Source organism: Megalops cyprinoides, chromosome 14 (assembly GCF_013368585.1).
Source record: "Megalops cyprinoides isolate fMegCyp1 chromosome 14, fMegCyp1.pri, whole genome shotgun sequence".
Taxonomy (NCBI): domain Eukaryota; kingdom Metazoa; phylum Chordata; class Actinopteri; order Elopiformes; family Megalopidae; genus Megalops; species Megalops cyprinoides.
In genome coordinates this window covers 9,875,843-9,895,675 of record NC_050596.1, presented here as the reverse complement: position 1 = coordinate 9,895,675, position 19,833 = coordinate 9,875,843, and the positions used below count along the sequence as shown (strand labels likewise).

The 19,833-nt window shown below is 41.1% G+C and overlaps 1 protein-coding gene across 1 annotated transcript; it reads right to left on the bottom strand.

Annotated features, from left to right (window-relative positions):
• Positions 1-1,225: 1,225 nt before the first annotated feature.
• si:ch211-168k14.2 (phospholipase D1) lies at positions 1,226-19,601 on the bottom strand. Its single transcript, XM_036545562.1, has 26 exons — positions 19,476-19,601; positions 18,918-19,063; positions 18,706-18,765; positions 18,371-18,488; positions 17,953-18,018; positions 17,165-17,223; positions 16,809-16,901; positions 15,976-16,128; positions 15,675-15,824; positions 14,936-15,019; positions 14,264-14,345; positions 13,511-13,621; positions 11,980-12,189; positions 9,077-9,320; positions 8,669-8,800; positions 8,393-8,518; positions 7,253-7,371; positions 4,469-4,582; positions 4,269-4,379; positions 4,085-4,170; positions 3,866-3,979; positions 3,534-3,583; positions 3,020-3,154; positions 2,361-2,514; positions 1,897-2,014; positions 1,226-1,507 (listed from the first exon to the last, which is right to left on the bottom strand). Exons 3-26 carry the CDS (start codon positions 18,723-18,725, stop codon positions 1,283-1,285), a joined length of 2,874 nt encoding a protein of 957 aa, XP_036401455.1. The 5' UTR covers positions 18,726-18,765; positions 18,918-19,063; positions 19,476-19,601; the 3' UTR covers positions 1,226-1,282.
• Between the last annotated feature and the right edge of the window lie 232 nt (positions 19,602-19,833).

The following is a 19,833-nucleotide window of genomic DNA, read 5'->3' as shown; positions in this document are numbered from 1 at the left end:
GAATTGAACTATTGGTGCCCAAGATTCCTCTTCTTTAGTAGCGGATAAATTTCTGTACAGGCAAGTCCACAACCTTGTTCTTCTCCATTGTCACAGAGAGTGCTATCAGTAAAGATCGTGTGTGTAACATATACAGTGACTACAGCTCTGAACCTGCTCAGATCACAATCACATGGCACGACACCAGACAAAAGATGTAATTATCCATGCAACCTAAAGAGTCAGACCCTTAGCTCATGGAACAGACTGATCTTTAGTCTTGCTCACACCATCTGTGGTGATGCTACCTTTGTCAGTGGGATCACGTACACACACCACTCTGCAACATGTGACTACATAGGGAGGGGTGGGTTGAGAACTATATGTCGATGTGTTGAAATGTGTACCTTGCATCCCACACCCTGCTCCGGAGGACATTTCATCCTATTGTTTATCCTGAAATATTAGAACCTGTGTGCCACAGCTGACCCAGTGGGGAACCTCCATTATACACAAAGACAGAGCAGGATATATTTGTTCAGTAAACTCAAATATTCATTAAACAAATGGGCATAAATAATTCTGCAGATTATATTTGATATTTTTCTAATTTTATTAAAGGTTTAAAAAATTCTCTAAATGTTTAAGTATCTTGTTGTCATTTTGGTTGAGTTAGTAGATAAAATTGCATAAATAATGGTGCAATATTTTCTGTAGGTTTCTTGATGAGGGACTACCATAGTTAGCAATTTTAAAAAAAGTACTGTGAACTGTGTGCAATGACGCATAGAGGAAAGTACAAGAAAATAAGAAATCTTTATTGAATTTAAGCTGCCCCTATTATTATTTTAACAACCAATGGTCCATTCATCTTAACAAATAAAGCATAAATTAACAATTGAAGAGCAAGTGTTATTACATGTAATAATTATATTAAAGACATGTGAATAACAGTGTGACTAATTCGATCCTACATTCAGGTGTTTGGATTGCTTCTTCTTGACATATCTATTCTATTTAAGGTAAAATTGTATTGGTTAAATATTTTCCCACTGTTTCAGGAGGTAGCTTTCATTGGTTTTACTAGAAAGAGAATACATATTCCAGATGCAATGTCATATAACAGTTCTTGCAAAAATATTTTAAAATATATACAGGTGATAAAGCATGAATATTAAGGCCAGAATAACCCCAATACACATATGCCAACCATGTAAAGCATATGCAGAATTGTTATCCACTTGGGTATAAGGCTATATCAGTGTTTTTTTTTTTTTTGTTTGGAACTACATTTCCCATGAGGCTATGTCCACAGCTCTATTGGCATAATCCCCTCCTTGGAGTTGAAGGACGGGAAGAGGTTCTCCTCAGACAGGAAGTAGAATGGGAACTGAACCAGGAAGCCGCGCACTTTCTTTAGCTCCTCATAAGCCAGCACGGGGTCCTCCGTAGCAAGACAGGGGCGTGACACATACTCCCGCAGGATTTTGTAGTTCAGAACTGCATCGGTGGGCAGGCATCTGAAGACCTGCATGTTCCCATAATGTAATGTAAGGTAATGTAATAATGATTTTTGAATAATGTCCACATCACATGCCTGTGGGAGATGGATGGGACTTCTTATTTCTGTTTATACTTAACCTTGTACAGTGTTGGGAAAACTTGCAAGAATGGAGTTGCAGTAGTGGGACAGCACTGTGGTATTGTGGATAAAAAGTATTATACACTGGGGAGTGTTGTGTTCAAATTAAACACTGTTGTTGTGCCCATGAAAAGAGTACATAACCTAAACTACATTAGTAAATATTCATAAGCATAAATCTTAGTAAAATAACTGGATAAATCAAAATACTGCAACACTTTCACAGAGGAAAAAGAAATAATTTGTGGTCAAAAGGGAGCAAGACAGCTACTTGCCTTGTCATACACACTGGCATTTTTTGCTGCTGTCACCATCCAGATCTCCTTGTAGAACCTGTCACTGATGGGGTCACTGACATCCACACTAAGGTCATCCAGAAGACCTAGCACAAGCCTGGGAAAGAGAGTAATCCAGCCATGTTTTTTTACACATCATTGCCCAGATTTATTTCATGCCTCTCCAAAGGCAGCATGCTATGAGCTCCAGTTATGTGGTGTAATTGGATGAATGTCTTGCTGATGAATGTCTGCTGACTGAAATGTTCAGTGATTGTTATACATGTATGTGGATTTTGCAAGAGACACAGTGTATCTACGAACCCTTCTATTCTTGAAAAGCAGACGTCTGTATGATACTGTATGTGGAAACCATTCTGAAAAAAAAAATCTTTCTGCTCACAGGGGCAGTGCTAGAAATATACGGCATAAAAGTTCACTGTAAATCAGATAAGAATAAACACCTGAAGCACTCCTCCCTCAGAGAACGTGCAAATCTTCCAGCCTGGTACATCTCCCCATCCATCACTGAGTCCTGGAGCTCCGAGTCCTCCACCACCACTGCCATCTCGCTGTCACGCTTTCCCAGCATGCTCCTGTCATTGATGTTGGCAGAACCTGTCATAGCCACAAAGAACAGGGACTTAAGGACAAGTTTAAGGAGGTGTAAGAGACCATTGACCAACCCATTGCAGTAAATAGTAAGCCAAACTGCCTTTCTCTTATGGTAAAGTGGAAAACATGACTATATTTCTATGCTTCAGAAACATAGTAGGGATATTTGGAAAAAGTGGAACAAAACAAAGCTCTAGAATTTGATTCAAGTGGGGAATGAGGAAGGAAAAGTGATTTGTCAATGAGAACAGAATGTGAGAAATTTAACCTGAATAGATGAGGTTTCAGGGATGTTGCTCTGTTCTATCCTTGAGGACACTGCCATCTACTGGACAGATGTAATATTTCATTATATGTAGTACACTGAGCGGCTTACACCACTTACGCAAAGCTGAAACAGTCCTACTGATAGATAATGAGTGAGAACTTTGTCCTGTCCCCTCATGTTCTGTTTATGATAGTCCGGACTGACAGCGTGAATGCAGGCAGCGAGAGCTGCCTCTCTAACCAATGATGACGGTGCGGTCATCCACGATCATCAGCTTGCTGTGCACATAGATGAGCTCAGTAACCAGCCGGCCATCCAGGTCAGCGTGAGTGCGCAGGCCACAGAAGGAGATGTAGTTGATCCAGCAGTCAGACACTGTGTGGACACACAAACACACACACACACACACATACACACACACACACACACACACATATTGAGGATACACCACTAATGCCCGCCATACCCTCCTTTGGGCCTCAAACTTGTAAGATTTATTCATCACAGTTTAAAACACAGGGTTGTATGCGGGTTAGATTTCATTCATAATTTCACATAATTTAATAATGAGCATGCACTTAATAATGCTCTTGACACAGCAGATATATGTAGCCTGTAATGAGGGGTTTCAATTTATGTCTGTTAATACAAGGTCATCCTTGAAGGTCTACAGATTACACAGTGTGTCTTGCGCAATCTAGGTAATGTATCGCAGTGAGCACAATGGATAAGCAGCTGTAGGATGTCTACTTACTCACACATTTGAGTCTCTCGATGATGGAGTGCTCCCCACGGCACATTGTCCTAAGGGAACAGGATGTGATCATTTCTCTTAAAGGGCTTCCGTGTTCTGCAAGTCAATAGTCTTAATTTCCTCTATCCTGTGCCATCTCTCAGCTGTCTGCCAGCCAGCCTAGCGGTGAAATCAAGTTTCACTTTTAAAATATGTGCCACTGATGACTGCATCTGAGACCTTCTTATTCTTACTTCTTTCTTTTTGTTTTATCATCATTAGCCTTGTTCAGCCACTAATTAGAGCCAAGCTTGTTACTACAGAGGAATGCGTACACCTGCAATGTTGACTACCTGTAGTTAAAGTACATGATTGCTTTGATGGCTTGGCCCCCTCCAGAGGAAATGTCCCCTTCAAAACCAGGCAAGAGGGGCATGACCACGTATACTCTGTACTTCTTCTTTTCCCTGCGGTAAAAGCACATCCACAACCTTAGGCTTAACCAGACAGATGGATCAGTGGCTTATAGATTACAGCTCCTGAACTGAAGCTTCATTGTTGGGAGGTTGCACCTGTACGCTCGTAAGATCCTCTCAGTGAGAGTGTCCCCGATGCTGTTGTGGATGGTCTTGTCAGCGCAGCTGATGAAGAACTGATTCTGTGAGACAAGGGAGAGCGCTGTGAGCATCAAGCGGCCAGTGAGTAAAAGCGATTGCGCTCAGCACTAGCGTGCAAGCAGGCGTGCGGCTGATTCACCTCGACGTAGACAAAGTGCTTGCTGTTCTGGATGGCGGAGACGTACGCCAGGTGTATGGACTCCTCGTGGACTTTCGACCCGATGGACCACTGGCAGACAGACCTCAGGACCTGCGTTTGAGTCGGGGAGAGCGCCGTTAGCACACATCGGGCCTCCTGCAGACGAGCGGCCGACACACTTTCGCTCACAGATTCTCAACCTGCACGTTGGCCTGCGTGTGTTTGCTCATGTCTGCGGGGAGCTCCAGCGGTGCAGAGAGGGACTTTGGCAGCAAGAACGGGTAACACATCGCCCCCGACCGTTTCTTCACCAGCTGCAGAGAAAATAAAAATTAGATAATAAAAATCTAATAAAATTAGAAATCAAAGCTTTTGTTTCTTAAAAAAACACAAAATCACCTGATGAAAAATATACTTAAACACTGTCTTGCCTCATCATACTGTGACTATGTATTTTTCATGACCGGGAGGGCCAGTCTTGGATGAATAAAGGCTATTGGCCTTGTCTGTCATCTTAAATAGTGAGGCTGATTGCCATGAACGGAGGGCAGCTAACAAGGGGATAAAGCATCTGTTAACCTGATTTTGGTCTCTCCATTGTCCAGGGCAGACACTACTCAGCCTATTGTCCCTCGATAGGTACAGCCTGATCATGCACCAATGACAGAAGGTCACTGGTGCCTGCATTATATTCTGTCTCATTTTGTTCTCCAAAGGATCTTGGACCGTCTTTGAGGGTGTTACTTCTGTTTATTTCAAACTATCTTTATTTACAAGGTTCTTCCTTAAAATGAGAGACTTCATATTGATGACTATTGATGATACATCCGCATTCATCACAGTTAGATGGCTGTGCAGTCCTCCACAGAGGACCAAACTGCCCATGATCTTACTATACTACGATTTGGATTTTCTGCCAGTTCAACCATCTACAGCTTTATAGCCTATGATTTCCCAGAGTGCTTTCTGTCATTCATGACCATCTAACAGTGGAGTATGTGTCAGCTGACACTGAGCTCCCCTCAGAGAAGCTGAGAACAATTTAGTCAGACCAGACAGCAAGAAAGACTCTTATTGAAATTTCAATGGATTATTGCATCAGCAATATTCCAGGTTAATGCTTTTTCATGAATATTCTAGGCCATTTCAGAAGAATCATCACACATAACATAAAAACAGCGAGGTTCCTTTCTGCCCTGAGTATTTCTGTGGGAACAATGGTTTTTGAGCACTAGTCAACACTACTGTATGTGTCCAATCTCAAGACTCACATGATCATGAACAAATCATATTAATATTAGAAAGGATCTCACCTCAAATGCAATAAATCATCAACTGCTATGCAAAAAGGTGATTACCTTGCAGTTTCTCCCCTTCTCTAATGAAATAAATTAGCAGGTTAAATAGCATGACAACACATGCCACTGTAAACACAGTTAGGTAGTTTCTTTGTTTTATACTGTTGAAAATGCATTTGTAAAATAGTTTATTGCAGCATCAGTAAAAATTCAAAGCACTAGACAGTGCTGAGTGCTCATTAAAATTCATTTCTGATAAAGAAGACTGGTCTTAATTCTGCTCGGGACAGACTGGCAGACACCCCAGGGAGTTCTCTAAGTAGTCTTAACTCATTACAGAATTAAAGCTATTTCACCAAACAAAAACAACAAAAACAAAAACATCCATACATCTTTACTTAAATAACGTACTTTGTGTGCTTATTATGTAAAATGTATCTTATTCCATAACTAGTATAAAATAAGATGATATACTTTTTTATTTACATTCACTGCCTATATGTATTTCACTTGTGCAGCCAAACTGGAAGAAATGGATGAAATGGTTGATTTGTTTCCAAAAGACTGACACACAGCCTGTGGTATGGAAAGGTGGCACAGAGTTGGTCTGGCCAGGACAGGATAAGGCTTGCTCTTTCACATAAAGAAGATCTCACCTTATAGTTCCCTTTTGGCCCCGGTTGTGTAAGTGCCTTGTTTGGTTTATTTTACCATTTACTGCACTTGCAGTATTGCACAAACAGCATGGATATACAGGATATATAGGTTATTCATCTGAATGTCATCTGTAGATTTATTCTCCAGGCTTTAAAACAATAAAACATTCCCGAGAATGGATCTGATTTAGATTGAGTGATTTTCTTTAACGTCCAAAAAACTGTTTAAACTTGTTTTGTAATCAGGAGTGGCCAGTTGCCACAGAGTGATTGTGTTTTATGTTTAAACCAGGGAAATCCCATTTTCTTAAAATATCTAATCAAGGCTATTCAACTGTTTTTGTCCTTGTTTCCATGGACTTTTAATGATTCTGAGAGGAAAAAAAAAAGTCTGATCCACAGGCTGACCCGAAACATGGGCGGCAAGTTTCAGACAGCGATTCAATTACATAATCATCAAAGGAAATAAACATCCCTAATTTCTTTAAAAGGAAGCCAAGAGAGACTGACCCACCATCAAGTGGAGGAGGCATCTTTGAAAATTGAAACGCAAAGCTGAACTGTAGGGGGTGCTAAATTCAAGCTAATTCAGAGTACTCTAAAGCCCTTGAGGGGAAAATAAGAAAACAAAACAAACAAAAAAATGTCATCATAAGCTATTAAAACTGAGCATGCGTGTTTACCGCTGATACTTCAGATATAGATATTTATGTGATTCCAAAACAAAGATTAGGTATTTTAGATTCACACAAGTGTCAGATTACGCAAACAAAAATTGTAAATGTCATTGCAGAATTCATTCTCTACATGGTTTATTTACACTGCCTAGCTTAAGTACATGCTAATTCATATTAATCAATCATATTAACATTTGCAAAATTAAATACATTTGAATGTTTTAAGGAATCTAATAAGAATGCAATTCTAAAAATGTAATAACATATTGTTAAATGTTAAAACCAATTCTGCATGTAATGAATATCTCTGAAAGATGTTTTCCTGTAAAATAGCGACTAGTTTTTTCACTCACTTTTGTAAAATTCCATCTCTGAATGAAATGCCTGGCGATATCTCTGGCAGCCTTTCCCTGCACAGCAACCCCTATGTCATGCCATGGCATTCTCGGAGTTTTGTACCTGTCAATAAAGTCTTCAACAAACAAGCAAGCGAAACAAAATATTACAAACAGACAGGCAAAACTTGTGTCTCTGTGCATGACAAGGGTCAAACACTCACATCCTAAACTGGGACATTGGGGCACATTAAAAATTAAGATGGCACATTTTAAATTAAGATGAATTACACTGTTTACTGTACACTGTGTAATTACACAGTAGTTAAATAATTTAGTGCTGTGTAACTACAAACTACCTGGGATTACATAACTTGTATAACTACATGAATTGCAGGGTTGGTTTTTGGATTAGGTTACAAATGTCTCCAGGTTACATGTTGTAAATCTCCTGTATGAGTGTAGGGTTTGCAACTAATGGATAGTTCAATACACAAATGCCCTACTTGATATGAAATGGTCTAGCACATTGTGCATACACACAGAAATTCCATATAGCATTGACTTTGAGAGGTTTCATAAGATGACATGTAAACCTACAGAAGTGGTGACAGAATTGTGTTTATATTTCAGACTACATATGCTCTGTTCCTTTGATGGAAAAATGTTTAAAATAATGGATGTGTCAAATGGGTCTTGCCTGTTGAATTGTACCTCACTCATTGCCGTGAGTAAATGAGTTCTTAAGCTTTTTTAAAACAGTGATACCAAACTGTAGTTTTCCTGTTTTTGAGAAAGACTCAAACAATAATGCCCTAAATAGCCCTTATTGACTTAGTAGTGGGATGCTTTGTGGAAAATTGGCAGATTTTTTCTTTTCTACACAAGGGACACAGTTTAATGACTGCCATCGCCCTTACTTTATAAATGGAGAGCTGTTATTCATTTTTTGTTAACTTTGTTCCTGTAAGCTATCAGTAAGAAGAGATAAATCCCACTATTCATATTAATGTTTCACAGTGCATGTTTATGATTATAAAAGGGAAGAGGCTGTGCTTTATCAGATCAATTCAAATCACTAAACTGAATGTACAATAACTGTTGAATGTCTGCTTGATGAATGTTGACGAAAATTTGACCAACGCAACGGCAGTGTACCATCGAAAGGCTTGTTCAGCTTCACCCAGTCTTTCAGGATGAAATTGCAGTAGTCCTTGCCATGCCAGAATCGCGCCTCTCCAAAGAGCTCATTGTGGCTCACATGGCTTCTCAGCGAGCCAGTCTCTGAAGACACACCAACACATTCAGATGAGACGCAATTACAATTACAGAAAAGCGTATTCAGAACTCGTATGTGTGCATGAGCTCCAAGAAGAAATCAGTATGCAGATGTACTGTATCGTTATCATCAGAGCTAACAGTATATTTACCCACCATGAGGCAGGGGGAGGGAGTAGTGTGTGCGGAAGGATCCGGACTCGCTGGAGTGAAAGGATGGGCTCTTGTTCTGCCACTCCCTCTGAGGGGCCATTCGGGAGCTGAGGCTGCTTCTGGTGCTGCACTGCTCTGGGGATGGGAACAAAAGGATACTGGGATTACTGGTCCTCATTACAGTACTACTTTCAATTGTGTCTTGGATCAGTCTGAAAAAAATGTATGAAGAATTTACAGGACTTAAATCTTTTTTCCTGTTTTTGCGCAAGCCTGCAGAAAGGGACATGTGCTGTGAACAGTGCTACACTGTATTGTGTGTCTAAAGCTTGTAGCAAGGGATTATGGGGATGGGATTGTGGGTACCATGCTGTGTTTGTGTGTGTGTGTGTGCGTGCGTGTTTCTCTTACTGGATTCAGAAGCCCCCTCTGAGCAGCAGCTGCAGTCCCCCTCTGTCTCTGTCCTCGGCAGTCTGCAGCCCTGGAGGGCGGGGCCACTACTGCCCTCCTCACGCCGGTGTTCTGTGTGGTCACTCCTGGCCGCTCTGCACCACCCCTCTCCCCTGTACTGGTCACGCGACCTGTCCCTCGCCCCGTGGCCCACATCTTGGTCCTCTGTCTCTTCTTCTTCCTCCTCAATTATTGCTGTGGATTGCTGTGGAATAAACCCTTGTCATGCACAGGGACAATCTTCTCAGGGAGATAATGGCATATTGGTGGTCATTTCTGGGTTGTTTTTTACATCTTCAGTCTTAGAGAGTCCAGAGAGTCTCCACACAGTCGTTAATATGATTTTCTAATAGAAATCTGTTGAAACCCCTAAAATAGGATCATCTGCTGTGTGGTTAATAGATGCTTTTTTATTTAATTGTGTTTTCATGGCTAATTGTCTACATGGCACCAACTGAACATCAGAGAGCAAGGTGGCATATGCCAAAGAAACCCGTATTAGTGAGCTTGTACTAATAACAAATATTTAAATAATTCTTGTGGGAAGAGACACTGATGTATGAAATGAACTAATTTTTACACAAGGTGAGCTCTGACTTTTGATTCACAGAGGATCACTGTACCTTATGCTTTATAACTGCCAAATGTCACAGCAATACTCTACTGTGAAGTAAAATTTTATAGGTGCAAATATTGCCTTGGTCGTTTGAAAGGTTATTCATACAGCTGTAAACAATTATGGGTATTTTATTACAGCTTTTCACAGTTGTGGAGCTTCCCATTGTTCGATCTCGCCAATCAAATATAATGCAAAAAGGACCTAAGGGGAAGCAGTAAGCAGCCACACTGAAAGAGTAAAATCATGTTTATTTAAGAGACCTATTTAGGAACACAATGGGAGCTATGCAGATGACTTTCCAATGCAGTCTATAATGGGACAATCCTCTCCTATTTAGTGGTGGCAGTAATTTGTTGATTCACTCATCCATGCAGGATCTGTATATTTAATGTGAGTCTCGGGGGGGTGAGAGAGTGCCATAGGGGCCAAAGAGTGTTTCTCAGAGAGAGGGAGGGAGAACTGTCATCTACAGAAAATGGTTCTATAGAATTAAACAATGGCTGTCTCAAATAGAGGTTCAGACTGAATGGTTCCTAAGACAGTTATAATTTCTATACTAATCTGTGGAAATATTAGCAAAAAATATTTTGTTGTAAACCTTCACATGAAATATATTATTGGTCAAACAGAGATTCGTACATTTAGTGTCGCTTGTAACTGTGTATTTACACTGCACTTTCTAAAGCGCGCATACGTAGTAATATCTGTGTACATAAAGGTTATGGTTGGTATATTGCTGTACTTATATTAGCCACAAACAGGTTTACTAGTTGTTAATGCTGGGTAATTATGTGTGTGTATGCAATATTTACACTTTACCTAAGTAGGTACACTGTAAATAGTTAGGTAAGGGACATATAATATAAAGCGGGACCCAGATTTTTCCTTTTATTTATTTTGTGTGTAAAACATAAATCTGCATCGGGTTCCCTGTTACCTGTTTTTCTGTGACGTGTACTTTCACTTTCACAAAATCATCAATTTTGAAATATTCAACAAACACATGCATTCAGTCACATCCTTTCTAGTATTCCAGATGGCTCTTGCTCTGTAAGCAAGAGCATTCGCCCTCCCTGTACACTTTTGAAATGGAGTTGATTGATGCATGTTTACTGGGCACAGTCTGACAGACATCAGAAACACTCAGCTGATGCTGACAAGCTGGAGACATAGACGAGGGCAGCCAGATGTTGGCAAACATTGCTGGACCACTGTGGTCTCTCGCTCTCCATGGGTCAAGTTTTAAAACACGTCTGATTCACTGACAGGGCACTGAGCAAAGCTGCTTGTCAGATAAAACAATAATTGATTTCAACTGCCCTAATCACTACAGTAGCAGACAAAAAAAGTAGTCACCAGAAAGATAATTGCTTGATTGTTGGAAAAATGATTGCAACACTATACATGATCAGCAAATCTTTAGTTTGATCTTACATTCCCATTCAGCTAGGTTAACAACCTCACATCTCCTTAGCATGCTGTAACATTTGCTGTAAGGCCTAGACAACTTCATATACCATACCTGTTACTGTTCATATACCATAACTGCTGCTATTCATATACCATACCTGCTACTGCTACTGTGAATGTCCATACATATCCACGTATGGACATGCAGTGGAAGTTGTTTATATAGATTGGTTGGGTCATTGTGTTGCTGAAGTAGTTGCTGTCACATATTGCACTATTCTGTCATTAGTTTTGACTCATTTCTTCCCCTCATTAATGTTCAAGGTTGGGTCCTGGGGAGCCCGGTCCAGTTTGATGTGCTCTGAATCATTTTAAAATAGCCTGGACATGTATTTGATTATTTAGCAAGCAAATCATTTTAATTCAGAGGGATCAGTAGATTTCCCATGCAATGCAGTAACGGTAATCTTGATGTCCATTTCAGAGTAATGGGTACAGAATTCCTCTGTGCATGTTAGCATCACTCAAACTCACAAGGTTGGATTAGTTTGGAAGGCAATTCAGAGAACGAACACATATCATAAAAGAAAACTCCTATCTCCTGATTGGTTGGTCTTTCCAGCTCAATCAAAGCACAGTACAAGAGCTCAAAAAAGACCTGATGCCTTTTTTAAAGGGATGTCTGACTTGACTGTGGCAGATAGTTATTATAGAAAGCATCCACTGCAACACAATGACTCTCAGCTCGGAGCGAAGGTTGTTTCTGCACAACAACCATTTTGTACAACGTAGGAGGGTTTACCCTTGTCTTAGCCATGGAATGAACAGCACTTACCCTCGCTAAACTGGGAGAGAGGATGGGGCTTGGCTGGGGACTCCTTCTGACACTCCCCACGTCAGTCAGTCTGTGCCGAGAGTCATCCCATCTCCCATAGGCAAGGTCGATGCCCCCAAGGAAGGCCACTGACTGGTCAATTACCACTGTCTTCTCATGGTGGGCCCAGAGCAATGCAGTGGACGGGACATGATCAGGGTGACGAATGACCTGCCAATGACCACAGAGAGAGAGCCAGGTCAGACTCATGACCCTTTCATTCAGTCATAGTGTTTAACACCCTGCATTGAAAACAAAGATTAAACCTCTATCGTTCATTTTTAATGCTGTTTTGCCTTTTTCCCCTTTATACAGCCCTTTTTTGTACATTTGTATCTTTGAGGTCATCTCACCACAACAACCTGCAGTAGAGTAGGAACACTGAAGTGAAACTGAAGGGGGGCACTAATTAGAGGCCTGTTGAATCACAGTGTGCCTGAGAGCACTGAGACACGGAAACGTTAGCCAACCTGCTCACCCCTATCCCCCATAGAAGAAATCCAGAAATATTCCATTACTATCGGCTCTGGGCACTGTCAGCAGATGGCATAGCTGGTTTCAAACCTAGCCCACAAAGATGAGCCTGTTTTCAAGGCAGGCCTCTTGCTGACTGAGCCACGGAGGAACCCCAGACATCCATCTCCTTGATGATCCAAAATACTATGAAATGCCCTGAGTGGTGGAACTCAGCAATATATGGTGCAGCGTATTCCAGCTGAGGCAAATCAAAGAAACTGAATCTGAGCAGAAAGCAAAGCATTTTAAGGCGCGCGGCCAGGAATAGTATGCCTCCAAACACCACAGCCACAGAATCTGAGGGCCAGCTGCGTCTCCGAGTCTTCCAGAGCCTCTTGGAGATCCCGCCCCCAGTGAGCACGTCGTTCCTCAGTGGGGACCCAGGGACACCCTTGCCCAGCTGCCCGCTCCACAGAGGTCCCCAGCCACTTCCCAGGACTGCTCTTCCACCCGATCTGAAGTGCAACTCCGATAAGGGGATGTGACGGCCTATCAATCAGTCATGAGCCACGGGCGCCACTGAGACTGACGCCAGGCTGTCGGAGGAGAGGCGTTTCTCACGCGCCTCACTGAGGGAGGGTAAGCTCCGGCACGCAACAGAAAAGCCCAAAGCCCTGTCCACAGACCACCACAATCAACAGTCCTACTAGCCCCGGTGGGGCCTACGGGGGTCCAGACAAAACGATCGCACCCCTCCCTCACTCCTGTGAAGGCTTGTGTGTCACACCGCTTATGATCTAAGTAGCCCACTGTCCGCGTGTCCGCAGGCCTCGCACGAGCAGAGTGTTTAGGTCTGTCTGTAATGCGATTTGATGTGGTCCTTTGAAGGACGGGGAGCTGTGTGAGAGTCAAGCGCCCATGGCGGGGCGGAATGATGCTGATTTAGTGGGACGTGTCCCTTCTGTAACACTGCCAATCGACGGCTCTACCCCCGTTTCGCACCCCCCCGACAGTATCAGTCTCACACTGGCCTTACCCTGATGTTGGGGTGGAGCCCCATGAGAGTCTTCTTGGTGTATTCGCTGTTGAGGCCGAGCACAACTTCAACCTCCTTATAAAGCAGAATACATATTTTCACTCCTTGCTCCTGGCGGGGCACAAAAAAAACATTCATGCAACCTTAGGGAGAGGATGTAGCCCTGTTTAAACAGGGTATACATATGATATATGTATGTACGTATGGTATTGGTCTCAGACATACACATGCTTCTCTGCCTATCTCAATAGGCTATGTGTGCTGACAGTTTTAAGATCTTTCGTTGCTTTTTTCATCAACCTTGCCATTGCTATTAAGAGCAAAAAAGAAATGAAGCCCACTGAAAATGTTTTGAAATGCAAAATTTGAAATGATTACTAACTAGCTATAATGCACAAGAGCAACAGTTTTTGAAGCTGCTCATAAACTGACCTCATAAACTGTGATTTAACCAGTATAATTATGCATGAGAGGAGGCTCGCCTCTTGTTTCTCCTACTGAAGTCTGTTCCAGAAAAGTCTAATTTGACAGGAAATGAAGTGCACAGGTGTGTTTTATGTTTTATGGCCAAGTTGCACCTTGTCTGGCCAACTATTGAAACTTGGTCATGCAGCGCTTCTAATATTGTTGACTCCATGTATGGCTTTTTACTTGTGTTGTACTCTGCTTCACCTGTAAGTTGCTTTGGATAAAAGCAACTGCTAAATGAATAAATGTAAATGTAAATGACTCAGGTACAATATAAGTACTTACAGCTTTCCTTTTCAGGACATAATCTAACCTCCAAGTGTTCCCATCAACCACTGGTCTTTTCAGGAATATTTCTGGACTTATCCTGACAGAAGTAAAACCATGTCGGAATTATTATTATCCTGCCATTGTTAAAATTAGTTTGAGGAATTTAATCTTTAAAATCACAGAAAATACAAGATCACACATGAAATACAAATGTCATTGAAAATGCATCCTTAGCAAAAAATATATATATGGTGCACAAAGGTTTAAATTATTGTATGAAAACTATACTGCCCTTTTACTCTAAGCTCTAAGCAGACAAATGGAAATACCTGGTAAAAATATTAAATATACAGCTCTGTTAAGCTTAGGATGGCTTTATTTATGGATCTTTAGCATCTATAATATAAATTCTGGGACATGCTGAGATTCAAGTTCATTTAAATTAAAGCAAAGTGATAATTACAGAAGTTAACACACTGTAGAGCAATCCCTTGGTCTGAGGGGGGAAAGATACTATATATGATTAAACCTAGACCTCAGAAGCACCTCTGGAGAGATGGCTTATTTGCCTCTGAGGTAGATTTACTGTTCATCTCCCATTTCAAGAAAATTCATAAAAAGTACTTCCAACAAGCAGCAGAATTGTGTGGGAGGTTTGTGTCTGTTATTGTGTATGTAGCCGCATACCACCAGCCTGTAATGAATATCTCCTCTTTTGCACCCTCCAGGGCATCAGCTATGGCATTAAAGTATCCGGCTGCATTGACAAACCTTCGGGCAAAATAAAACACAGGGGACCTTTGGTGACCTTTAGTGACCTTAACGTGAAATCAATCACCAAACATGGTGCATACAGAATGACACAAAAATAACGCCATTGTTGCCGCTGCCTGAACAGTTTTGTACATTTTTTTCTATTTTCTATTTTCGATTTTTTCTAACACCATTCACATCAGAGAAGCTATGATAAATCCGCACCACCCCAAACAACAACAAATGATTTTGTTCCCATCCTGCACTACTGGAATAACCAGAGCTTGAACATAGAATGACAAATGTTGGATAACTCAATGGTACTGCATAATTCTCATAGAGGTATATGTACTTCTCAAAGACTGTAATTAAAGTGATTGTGGTGATATATTTAATATTGTAATGATGCAAATTTATCAATATTGTACAAAATCCACCTTGAAGAATATGTCAGGTAGGATATCCATCGAAGTATGGCTTTCATAATAGCTGAAGGAACTGTCATGTGTCAATATCTGCCCTGATGCTATATACCTTATGTAATATACCTTACTAATTTTACCTAATTTAAGTTTTTCTAAGTCAGCTATATAAATGGATAATATGTTAGAATATAAGGTATGCACTTGGTGCAAGTGTGTCCCATACAGCACAATTAATGCACACGCCTCACCATTTGGTTGCTGTGTTTTCTCTCACAGGGGCAAATGACCCATGGCGGTTCTCCTTTAAGAAGACCTCGCCATATCTCTGTGCAAACTCCAGAATGGAGTGGCCCCACCAACGGGCTTGTCTGTACGTTGAGCATTTGATGGTGAGTGCCCTGAAACAAACAAACAAAAAAAGTTAATTGAAATAGGAAATTCATTATTCATTGGCTTAACATGACAGGCTGGTCTCTTTTTCTACTGAACGTGCATGCGTCAGCAAATCGATGCAAAGGTCCCGATTTAGTGAAGAATGTAAAACTTTGCCTGCAGAGGTTCTCGATGGTCACACCATGCCTGACTCCAGTCTCCTGTGTGCCAATCTTGATGTGGAATCCTTTATCGTACAGGATCACTGTCCCTACCAGGCCATCCTCAGGCCGCATGTAGAGCACAAAAGAGTCTTTCACCACCAGCCATCTGAAATACAAAACATCCATATCAAAGGGCCTGCATCCTGCCCTGTGACAGGAAAAAATAGATCATAACCTACAGGAGTAAACACAGGAAGCAGGACGTCCTGCCAGCAAATTAAACAGGACAGTGGTTTAAAGAACAAAGTCCAACTGGAGCTGAAGTTTGCATATTCAAATTCATGAGCTGCGTGTATTAAGTCCAGTGACAGAGCAGAGAAAAATTGCCTTTCCTTATATGTTAATCTATTAACAATGTCATATTAGGCTCTTGTATCAACTCCTTTTTTTCTTTTATTGCACAGGCTTTGTCAGTTCAACCTAAAGAACAGAAAGGAAACTATGTGAACTAAGGACCATCTTGTTCGTTTTCATCCAAGAACGGTCATCTCCTCTAGCATGGCTTTTGCTTTACCACCTAAGAGCAGTTATGTTGATGCGTGTCTATGGAGCTGGATTCACAACTAGGTTTTATGTTTAAATCCTAGATGGGATGTTAACAATTTATTTTTTCTCATTTTATCTCAGTAAATAGTCAGCTCCATAAATGGATATTGGATATCAGAATATAAGGTATTAAAATTTCCCTGGAAGGGAAGGTATCTGCTAAACTAATCGTTAGTGTAACAGTGTGACTTGGGCCATATGTGGGTCTTAGGTTAAATACGGCAGTGCAGTGGTATCTACCTCTTTGACCAGCGATAGCAGACGCTGTTGGAGCCACACCAGTAGCAGACTGGGAAGGTGTTCCCTCCAGATTTCTTCAAGATAATGCCTTCACTTTTAGGAAAACAACAATGAAGAGCAATACACATACAACAGTGTCCAGTTCAATTTACAACAAGCAAGCGTTCTCAGTTAAAAGTTGTATCACAATAAGGCAAAAAACAACCAAATCAAAGTATTGATTGAGGTAGTGTTTGAGACTGTCAGTGAATACCAAATGTGGTGCAACACACAGTCTCTGTTTACAAATGGTTCAGTTCTACTGAATGGATGCGGTGAGAGGAGCTCAACACTGATAATACTGAAGATATTCTTACATTCCCTTTGGTCCAAGGTCCTGAATAAACGATATTTGGCTCACCTCCAAGAATTCAAGCTGAAATACAAACACGAACAACCAACGTCACTAATCACAGCAGCACATGGTAGACTTCTGCTACCCTGTACATTAGTTGCACCAACCCAAAAAATTTATCATTTCATCCACATCCATAAGGCAATGTTTTACAATTGTCCTGCGCGCAGACAGACAGACACGCCTACACACAGATAGGCTGGCAGAAATAACGGATTGCTAACCATTTCTCAGATATGAACAGTGTATTTCCAGGCTCCTCTCCTAAGGAAGATTTTAGCAAGGTTGATGGCAGACTCACATCTAAGTCTTGGTTCAGGACACTTTTATTTGGTGTGGCATGTTGACTTCTTTGAATGTTTTTTGTAGGGCAACATGAACTTAGGATGCCTTTTTTATAGTGTGATATGTACTATATATACATATACTGTACAGTACAGCCCTTGACACAGACCTGTTACTTAGCGATAATTGAATAGACAAGACCCTGACACATACCATATGCAGTCTGATACTTTAATATGGTCATAATGCAAGGTTCAGTGGCTTCCATACTCATATCATTTTAGGCAGATGTGTCAGGATTAGATGACAGCCTATTGACAATTCTCATCCTGCGTTTCTTTTCAGTCTTTTCTTTGTAGTCTTTCTTGATCACATGCACCATTGTTCAAAAAAGCAAAGCCTAGAACCTTCATTTGCTCGATAACACAAAAGTCATTTCTTAAAATAAGAGCATATTGACCTTACCGTGGCAGGGTGACACCTGTACATGCTTCGCTTGAGTATATTCTTTAGATAATCCTCAAGCTGCATCTATTGAATGACAGAAAACACGTCATCATTTGCACCTTAGGTAACTATGGCTACAGTGAAGGGTGATGGTCTTTTTTGGAGGTAATGTGCTGATTATGAATTCAAACAGCAATGACAATAAGGTAATGCAATGTAAATACATTATCACTCAAGGTTCAATACATATTCATTCTCCTGGAAAACCAGGTCTGTGAGAAATCCTCCCTATAATAAATATTCCACGAAATGGCCATAGCTTGCTTTAGCCATAATGGAAATGTGGGGTTTAAACAGGGGTAAAGCATAGGAGGAGGCAGTACAAGTAATATACCTTAATTCATGTATGAAGGCTGCTATGAATAGAAGCTCATACTTTTCTAAGAGACAGCTGCTCCTCTTTCACCAAGGCATCAGGTCTCCGAGGCAGTGTGGGGATGTGTCCTCCCTGACATCTCTTTTTGCCCTTGAATGACCTCCTCTGGACTGCGTGACTTGTTAGAGAAAAAGCAGGGGGGCTATTAGCAGGCCCCTGTACACACCCAAAATGTACACCCCCATCCCCCATCTCTGCCATAGGCTTTATCTAAGTCAATCTATTAAGCATCTTACATCAGAGCCAAGTGCATCCATGTCTTTAAGGACTGGTAAAAGGAAGGCCAGGTTTAATGCAAATGGTTCTGATTAAGATGTGTCTAAACTGATCCATACTATCCTGGCAGTGAAGACATTTTCTTTTGCTGGTTCCACACTGATGCATGTTCCCGCCCCCTAGCAAAGACACAAAGGTCACTGGCAATTGGAACACTTTTGGACATACTCAACAGAAAGACCTTAAGGACAAAGCATCGGGTAAATGCTGCCTCTACCTGAGAGCTGCAACAACACTTCTCTGCACTAAGTAGTAAGTTATCGGTGCTTACTTGCGTGTTGGCAGAGGGATTTTCAAAAGGGCCTTGAACTTCAGCAGCTCCTGATGAAGGGCTTGAAAGTGCTTAAAACGGCGTTTGATTTTCCATGTAAAGTCCCCATGGCTCAGTTCAATTGTATACAGGTTGGGATTCAAGACCTTTAAGGCAATAATGTCAAACAGAGATGCCTTAATCTTGATTTCACAAATATCACTCTACAGTATCAAGCAGTTACTATCAAAGAATGTCTGCAGTGAAAGTTACTGTTTAATATCTTGCAGTGCCAACAGAGAGATGGAAAATTGCATTAAAGAAATACAGATGCAGCCACATAATCATTACTTTGACCTGAGGGTGGCCGAGGTAAGTCACAAAGGCAATGTGGTTCAAGGTTTAAATGAATTATTTTTTCACTTGTAGTAGTTTATTTCTTTGTTACACAGCTCCACCTGTGTATTTGTCTCTTCAGAACAAAACCAGTGATTTTATTGCTTTATGATTGCGCTATGAACCACACACTTATCGCAGTTGCTTACGCTATTAAGAGAGATGGAAAGACTTCAGCCTCACCCTGGTTGTGGATGTGAACCTCTCCACCTCTGTTACCCGAACAAGGATGGGGACTTGCTCAAGAAAAACTGTGCAATCCAGTGACTTGAATGGAAGAAAGGAGTATATCGACTGGAACGGAATGCTTCTCGATTCTAAAAGGCATGATGACACAGGACACTATGAAAAAAGGCAAAGTGTTGTGATTCATGTCTAGTTTAGAAATATTGGACAAGAACCCCCACCAGATGCTTTTAAAGGATAGGTAAAATGATAGCAGCTGTTGAGTGGTCTACAGGGTGGATCTATCATAAGACCATTTCAAGTATAGGTCAAGTATTGATATTATACATATCTCAAGGTCTACACACAGTGAAAT

Coding starts and splice junctions, on each gene's coding strand:
- si:ch211-168k14.2 (XM_036545562.1), bottom strand. CDS start 18,725: ATGTCTTCACTGCCAGGATA. Junction 18,019..18,370: donor AGCAGCTGTCTCTTAGAAAA/GTATGAGCTTCT, acceptor GTCATTCAATAG/ATGCAGCTTGAGGATTATCT. Junction 15,020..15,674: donor GAAAACACAGCAACCAAATG/GTGAGGCGTGTG, acceptor TTTTGCCCGAAG/GTTTGTCAATGCAGCCGGAT.